We start from the raw sequence: 8,997 nt of genomic DNA on the forward strand, positions 1-8,997 counted from the left end.
ACGTAATTTGCTTTATGACCAACTTTCTTATCATGGAACTATCATTCACGATCATTGCCCATAGCTTGATATGAATTAATAGTTAAAAGCTAAAAAAAATATTTTACTAAGTTTTAAATAAATTTCAAACTATCTATATATATCATTTTAAAAATATTCATAGCCTAACTTTGAAGATGTAAAACTTTACTCCCTCTACATAATTCGTTATATGGATCAATCAACACAACTCCAACTCAATATATGTAATCCTCTTCCAATGTGATTGAACCACCGAAAAAAAGTGAAGCTCTCTTTATTCAAACTTGCAAAAGTTTAACATAAATATCACAATTTTAACTAGTTCATTCATCTAAGATAAACCTTAAAAAAAAAACCAAACAAATCAAAGTAAAATCAAACAAAAGAATGCTTATACTAAAAAAAAATAATTTTTTTTTTTTTAATCTAAAGAGTTTAATCGTCACCCATTCACTTCACCTCTTGTTAACCACTCTTTTCTTCCATCAAAACAATTTAGATATCCCTCCCTTCCAATCAACATAAATTCTACAATCATATCAAGTTACAAAGGTTTATCAGAAATCCACCTATAAAAAAATGGCAGCGGTTTCCATAATTCGACGGCTCATGACCGCCACCGTGTAGGAAAAAAAAAACAAGTAATTACCTATTTCTCTAAATTCAAAAAGATGGAATAACCTTTTACCTTCACAGTTGCAAACGTTAAACTGTTCGAGTATATCACAGTGTTTCTAAAATAAATACAAATAATCAAAGTAGTGTGAGAATTAGTAGAATAATAAGTAAGAAAATTAGCCTTCACAGTTCTCAGTAACTCACCCTCCAACTTGGCCGGCAACAGGCCGCGAAGGCCACGGCTCGTTGACCAACAAGTTGAAAGAATCTATCCATTCCATTGTTCCAGAAAATGGAACAACCAAATCATGGTCGCCACTGTTTAAACGAGTGTTTCCTGATTGATATAACATGAAGTGGATACAAATTTTATAATGCAATCAGGAACTCTACCTGAAAACCAGAGATCGGTATCCTCTGCTTATTAAAGCATGATGATAAGGTATGCTGCTATTGATAAGTTTAACTTCGTAGTTGAAGTCAGCTTCACAGATCTGCCATTCCTTCACGGTCCCCTGTTAATCACAAGTGTTACAGAGAGTCCCCAAGTGTTGAATATTGTGGAAAGTAATTCAATTAACCAAGTGCATCGCCATTCAATTGACAAAACCATTTTTCAGTTTAATTGACATTGTACGATAGTTAAAATATATGTCGTTAAATAATATCATTATTATAAAAATTAATTTAACTTTCCTAAACTTGAATAGGTTATAATTTGATTTAAACTTGCTCTATTTACCAAAAAAAAAAAAAAAAAAAGAGTCAGAGCTAAATTTTATCAAAAGAACCAAGAATAAAGGCTAGAGATACCTCCTTGACATGGAGAGCAACTCTGGTGTCATTGTGGTTTGCCCAGTGGTAAGCAAGATAACTGGCATATGTCTGCAGAATTTTGACCAGAAATGACAATAAATAGATATTAAGCTTTTTTCAGTCAAAAAAATTTCATAAAACTAATGGAGTTGACTATCTGTGCATTTGATATCAGGAATAGGAGGAGGCGAGCGAAGTTCAGCTGGGTTTAGCTTTATCGTACATCTGTCTGCCTCAGCTGCATTAACCGTCTCTGGCCTGCCAGATTCCCCTTGGCATCTTGGAGTAAAAAAGTTATCCATCATAAGCTCGTTCATGAACTGCATACACACAAGAGATCAGCTTCAAAAGCACATAGAAACCAGGAGCGATTTTATAAGAATTATGATTCTTACACCCCTGAAAATCTTGATCTGTTCAATACAAGGAGCAGTCGTAGGTCTTTTGTAGTTTTCTCCTGGACACCTTCCCTGAATAAACTGATAATTTGATAAATGGGATTCAACAAGTTGTGCTTTCACAATGCACTTTCAAAATGTAAAAATCAGAATTGTCATTAATTATGTGCGTGTATGTGTAAGTTTAGAGGAGCATACCAAAAGAAATTCATTTTGGCATGCACTTTTGTGTGTCATTAAGTGTGCATGTGCAAGCAAGTACATGTTTAGAAAAGCATACCTGTAAAAGTTGATGGGAGATTATGCCCTTTTTATGGGCAGAAGGGACCCTCCAATTGACGTCTATCACCGTAGAAGTGATTGGGTTTCCACTTATATAACCCTATTACCATTCCGAAAACACAACATGAAATCTAACATACATAGCCTCATTATCATAATCTCTCTCTTTACACAAATCTAAGCATTACTACAAAACATTTTCAATAATCAATCATGCATAGCACACAATTCTTATGTATTTACGTTCTAACACCCAAACTTTCATATATTTACGTGCATAGCGCTCAAATCTTTTATTTCACATAGAAATACCACTATTACCTATAGGTTGATCACATCAACATGTTATGAATGTAAATATGGAAGTTTATTGGGTGTTAGATATGTAAATGCATAAGAATTGCATGCATGTTATGTATGAAAATTCCCCCAAAAAATAATATATAGTGCCGAGGACCTTCCATTAAACCTTAATCTACATCATTCAACAAAGTGGACCATCTGTTAATGCTAGCTTTACATGCTTCACGTGAGAGTCTAATTCTATGGGTAGCATTTTACCTTCCCTCCCAAGGTCCTCTCTTTTTGCTTGATCATGATCCCTAGGGATAGATTTTGAGTTTGGGTGTGGTGGGGGGTTTTAGACTATAAGAAAACTGGCATAATTAGCATAACTCTATCCTTCGAATTTTTTTTATATTATTATTAGAAATTAGTGACAATAGAATTAAAATACTCTATCTTAATATTGTACAAAAATCAGCACATAACTAGAAAAAAAATTTTCACAAAAAGACAAGATTTAATATAAAAAACACATGATAAGTTATAAAGTTCGACTTTCCCCTAATTGGAGAAAACAAAATTAAAAGTATAAAATATTGGCTTGACCTCCTATGAGTATAATGTTAGTACTAAAAATGTATTAAGGAGGGTGACGAACGTCGATATTAGTCAATGGCCGGCAAAAGTAGCAAGTCAAGAAAGGCCATTGACGTTAGTTTATGGAAAAACATGTGTTCGAGTGACTATAAACATCAACATTTGTCGGTGGAAGGCAACAAAGATTTTGGTAGATGATAGTTGGACAACAATAAAGAGATGACAGTCGAGCGGTTATTGGGTAATAATGGCAATTAGGCAATGATGTTCTGACAACTACAGTCAAATGATGGCGATCAGAATGTAATGATTGCTTGGTTGAGTTATGACTATCAAAATATAATGGTCGTATATGAAGGTTACCAACATCTATTTATAAGTAGAGTTCTAGGATTCTTTATCATTATAAACCATCTCCAATTTTAGGTCCACAATTAATGTTGAATGAAAATTTATTTATAGTTAATTAGAATGAAATTTTTTTTTATTTAAGCCAAAATTTTGAAATACACCATTGAATGACATGTGTTGATAATTAATTGATTGTATTAACTTATTTAACCATTTAAGTCCATTAATAATATCATATTTAGGTGCTCTTGGACTCATTGGATGTCGACATGCAGCCCTTGACTATCAGCACATAAGATGGAGGCTATTTTGTCCCTCAAATGTCATGAAATTTAAATACACTCTTTGGTGTTTGATTAATGATCATTTGAAGTTAGATCAAGACATATTTTATGTTGTTGGATTCATTTTATTGAAATATTCATTTTGAATTTAAACTAGTTAAAAATAGAAGTTTGGATGCTGCTAAAGTCCAGATGGAAAGGTTTTTTACTCACATGAGTAAATCAAATTTTATGCTTGATTGGTGATTTTTTTTTTATGTTATACCAGTTGCCTTTTATTTTTAGACATCAATCAATCAAAAAATAATTTGGTTCATAGAATTGGTAGAGTGAAATCGCAATTTCAGAAAAATTATAAGGCTCAATTACTCCCTATACATCAATTTATGGCAAGTTATGTCAATTGACAAACACAGGACACCCCTCTTGAGCACACGGCTAAAATTTTAGTGCATTTTCTTTGTTAATTATGAAATAATTTTTAATAATGCTTTTTCATTTTTTTTTCTTTTCTTTTATTGTCATAATTTCCTTTATAAATTGCTAAAAAAATCTTAGAAAAATTCCAAAAATTATAAAAATTGCAACAAAAAAATTATGCTCTTCTTTCTCCCCTTAGTTATACAAGCCCCAAGGAATAAGATGTGAAATCATAATTTCATTTTCCACCGGCCAAACTTCCATGTACAAGCTCCAAAATAATAAAGTATGATGGACATAACTCGTGTCAATCAAACACCGCTGATTGGTTCCAATTTTGGCTACCCACAGCCTATCACAACAACCATGATCATTGATTATGTGTGCATTAGTGCATTATGAAAATGTGGCAATCTTTCGATCTAATGCCCACTTCTCCATATTCACAAAGTTCCCTCCAATGATCTTTTGCATTGCATGCATGTGTATCACCAATTGTGGACAACCAACCTCAATAGGCACGTCGGCCAACAAAAATACACCAATTAGCATATTCATTCCACCTAACTCAACATTTTTCCTTTAATCATTAAAATACTTTTATTCCCTCCCTTCCTCATGCTAATTCAATTTGAATAATTTTAAACTTATTATAAGAGAATATATGTGTCATTTTTATATCTATAATAAGATAAAATATGTACCTTGACGTTTATTATCATCAAACTAAGAACTGCTGGAATAATTTTGAAATTACAAGTAAGAAAATATTTTACCTTCAGCTACGCTGTAAGCCGCAATTGGTACCAGCTTGCCACCGTATGAATTGCCCCCAACATAGAAAGGATTTGAGAGAAAAAGCGGGTGATCCAAAAACCACTGAAAATGATTTTCAAAAATTATGAAAGGAACTAATCAAGAATTTCAATTTTTAATAATATTGAACATATAGAGTTGTGTTAGATAAAAAAAAATTTGAAATATTTTACGCACACACCTTCCTAAGAAAATTGTAGATTTCTTTTGAAGATCTAATGTCATCTCCGTTATACTTTTCAACATTTCTTAAGAATGAGAATCCAGAAAAGGCAGGCCTGTCTAAGAAGATAATGTTGGAGATCTGAAAGTTTGTCCAAGTATAAGGATTATATACTAACGTAGGTAGAATTCCATCATAGGGGGCAATCTTGAATCGAATTGGGCCTACAATACATCCAAAAAAAATCACATAACCCAGAACAAATAGCCAAAAGGGAATTGTAAAAGTTCAAAAAAAAAAAAAAAAATCAATTATATCTTCAATTATATCTAATTCTGTAAAAGTTCAAAAAAAAAAAAAAAAATCAATTATATCTAATTCTTCGACCATGATCGGTATAGGATAGGGCAAGACAAAACACCAAATCAACATAAATTCATGCTCATGTGCATTTAACCATTAAGAAAGAATCTGAAACTTCTTCAGCTTGCATGCATCTCATCCGAATGATCCAAACCAACAAAATATAACAGTGGTCTAGAAGCCATCAAAACCTGCAGCATTATGGGAGTAAGATTAAAGTTAGGTTGGATATACAACTGGTTAAACCCATTTTTAACCCAAAAAACTTAAGTCTAACAAATTAAGATCAACTCATTGGCAATTTAATAGAATCATATATATTTTTAGTGATATGATATATAACTAAACCAAATATTTTAATTTTTAAAATTTTAAAGCAGAATGGGGCACTCACAAGAAAATAAGCAGTGAATGTGAGAAGCAAGATGCAAAATCAAACAACTTGCTCCTCTATGCATAGACTAACAAAGCAAGAATAAGGAAATTTAAACATTTAGAGGAAGTGATATTGGTATGTTAAAAGTATAATCATATAATTTGGAGACATTCTGAATGCAGGAAATCAAATCCATCCTATATATATATATTAGAGTTTAGGGTTCACTCATGCAAATTTAATGAACCCCAAGGTTTTAAGTCCAAGATGATCAGCAAATCCTTGAATAAATCTTGAAAGATTTATTACCAAGAGCATGCAAGTGATGAGATTAACTAACTATTTAGGAATGAGATTCATTGGAAAAATGAAATTAATCCCGCAAGCATTGAAAAGATGATCGAACATATAAAAGTATAAAAATTTTATCAATTTCTCTACACATAGCGTAAACGGACGTGCAGTCGGGGCCTCCTGTGAGCCATAGAATAAGAGGGTCCTCTCTAGGGTTTCTCTCTGATTCTACAAAGTAGTAGAAGAGATTTGCTTTCGTTACTTCATCCAAGCTCACATATCTTCGCACCAATACATATATCAATATAATTGCTTGCATTGTATGAAATCAAGAGTACAACGGAAAAAAAATGAAAGAATAAAAGGTTGAAGAGATAATGATTGTTTGAGGCTAACCCTGTTTTGAGATGGAAGTGGAGTACGTCGTTGAAGCCAAGGAGATGAGTAATGGTGGCCGCAGAGAGACTGCAGAGCCATAGACTTCTTGAGAGAGACAGGGGAAGGAGAAGCCGCAAGTGGCAGAATAGATTCATAGCCATGCTTCCCCGGAAGAGAGATGATCAGAAAGAAAGGAAGAAAGAGAGAGGGCAGTGAAGATGGTGCACTAGGGTTTCCAAAAAGAGAAAGAAAGAGAAAGAGAGGGCAATAAAGATTGAGTACTACTTTCCAAAAAGGGAAAGAAAGTACAATTCAATCGTACGACGGTCCAATTAGAATAAGCGGCACGCTTAATAGTTTTTTTATTTTTTATATTCATGCCACTATTTATATATAAATATATATATGTAAAGTAGGATTCAAAAATCTAGAACATGAAGGTTCACCCTGTCGACCACTCTGTCGGCCACTCCAGTCGACTGGCTACCAAGAGCAGGCCACATAGAAGGTAGAAGGCCAACGACCTGGCACCGATGGACCTCCAAAGTCTTAGGACAACGGATCCAATCAAGGGAAGACCAGGATAAGTCGTTTCACTCCCCCTTAAACAAGAGGCATAAGTGTGATATTTATTTCTCACGTTTTCTTTTTATAAATAGTGGACCCTTTGCATATAAAAAGCGATCTCTATGCAGTCTCTCTCACCCCCCATGTAGGGAGCTTGCTTCCCTTCTCCTGCACTTGTAAGTTGATCTTGTGTGGAATAATATAGGCCCTTAAGTGAGGGGAGACACCCTCTTTGGGCCCCTATAGGGCAAATATCTCTTTTTATATCCCTCGCTATTTCTCCTTTCTTCGGATTTAGCACTTCATCCCTTGGGCACGATCCAAATGACAGATTTTGATTCAATTTTCTAAAATATTCGGTAAGCGTGGAGCGTGCTGCCAAAAAGAAAATGAACATTCTAGGCTGGAGACAGCCCAACACAGAGAAACAAAAAGAAGAAAAAATAAAAGAAGAAGACGAGAATAAAGACAAAAAAAAACCAAAGAAAAAGGGATAAGCCATGATAAGACATAAAATAAGAGATAAGATGTGAAAAGGCAAAAGACTGAAGATAATGCAAAAAAAAAAATGATGAACAAGGGAACAAAATAAGTAAGAATAAAGAGAAGGAAGAGCCCATCTCACATTACAAAGGGAATAAGATCCCGCACATAGAAATAAAAAAGAAAAGAACACCTTTTTTCTTTTCTTTATGTTCTGAAAAGAAAAAAAATAAAAAAGAAAGAAGACAAAAGACAATCTCTCTCTTCATAAGAAAACAAAAAAATCATTTCATTTAAGCCTCTCACCTGTAATGAGCACTCTAAACTCTCTCTCTCTTCACTTAAGTCTCTTCTCAAGATAAGGATTCCAAAAATTACTCTCTCTTCAAGCCTCCTCTCCAGGATGAGCATTTGATGATCTCTCCCTCTCCATTTAAGACTCTGCTTTGGTATGAGCAAGCAAAACCTTTCTTCACACTCACCTCAGAAAAACTCCAAAAAAACACATGGATTCTCGACTTCGAAAAAGCTATGAAGTTAGTTCCTTGCCAAAAAATGATAATATCCACAAAAAGTATGACATAAATCACCTCATTTAGCAAGTCTCAGTGTTATCCCTTGGAGGGTAGCGACAAAATCCACCTAAAACCTAGCGAAAGATGTGGCTCGCTAGAGGCGATACTTCGACGAGAGCAAAAGAGACGGCGCAAGGAGCGGGACTTGAGTTGGAAAATTTTCTATCTAAAACTTAAAAGAAAACTTGACTGATAATACTCTCCAAAAATATGGACACTGACTGATAATCTTTTTTCAAAATTTTTTTACTAACGAAAGGGCTAAAAAAGGAATGTTAGAAAATAAGTCAAACTAAAAGCTTATGAAATCATGCTTTCTGTATCCATTCTTATCGTAGCCTTGCCTCCATAAACTTAGGGTCTTTATGTATAGCCCAAAAAAATAGGTTCCTCGAACTAAGGGAGTCGTCGCCGCTAAAGTTGTCGCCATTGGAGTCATGATAACAACATTACATTCGACAGACCATCCACCCCTCCCAGCCGACCACTCTTGGTAGACCACAAGAAGGAACGGGTCAGCCATCACCACCTGACCGGCTAGTCTCGACAAACCATAGAAAGCATCCGATCATCTTGATCGGTCATCCCAGCAGCCTACTTGGGCCAACCGACTCAACCAATTAGCCATCATGGTCTACCAACCCAACCAGCCACATGATGGTTCACCCCGTCGGACAATCTACTCTTCCGCCACCATGGCTCTGCCACAGAGAAGTTAGACAGTCGATCACCTCCAATCAGCCGGTACCTAGGCTGGCCACCAATGACCACATGGGTCAACCACTTGCCATTGATGAGCCTCCCAAGTCTCAGAATAACGTATCCAAACAAAAAAAAATGTATAGAATGCCCCTTTTCGCTCCCTTGAAAGTAGAGGCATAAATGTAATATACATTTCCCCCTCTTTCCC

General features: G+C 34.7%; 1 protein-coding gene across 1 annotated transcript in view; it reads right to left on the bottom strand.

The window, feature by feature from the left end:
• Window positions 1-470: 470 nt before the first annotated feature.
• LOC110031948 (serine carboxypeptidase-like 18) overlaps window positions 471-8,997 on the bottom strand; it is a 13,157-nt gene continuing 4,630 nt past the window's right edge. Inside the window, exons 3-9 of the mRNA XM_020735398.1 lie at window positions 6,232-6,365; window positions 5,070-5,275; window positions 4,849-4,951; window positions 1,679-1,758; window positions 1,453-1,524; window positions 1,033-1,154; window positions 471-957 (exon numbers count right to left, since the gene is read on the bottom strand). Coding sequence (XP_020591057.1) covers window positions 840-957; window positions 1,033-1,154; window positions 1,453-1,524; window positions 1,679-1,758; window positions 4,849-4,951; window positions 5,070-5,275; window positions 6,232-6,365 — 835 coding nt within the window. The 3' untranslated portion in view covers window positions 471-839. The remainder of the gene's footprint in view (window positions 958-1,032; window positions 1,155-1,452; window positions 1,525-1,678; window positions 1,759-4,848; window positions 4,952-5,069; window positions 5,276-6,231; window positions 6,366-8,997) is intronic.

Source organism: Phalaenopsis equestris, unplaced genomic scaffold (genome assembly GCF_001263595.1).
Source record: "Phalaenopsis equestris unplaced genomic scaffold, ASM126359v1 Scaffold000873, whole genome shotgun sequence".
NCBI classification, from domain to species: Eukaryota; Viridiplantae; Streptophyta; class Magnoliopsida; order Asparagales; family Orchidaceae; genus Phalaenopsis; species Phalaenopsis equestris.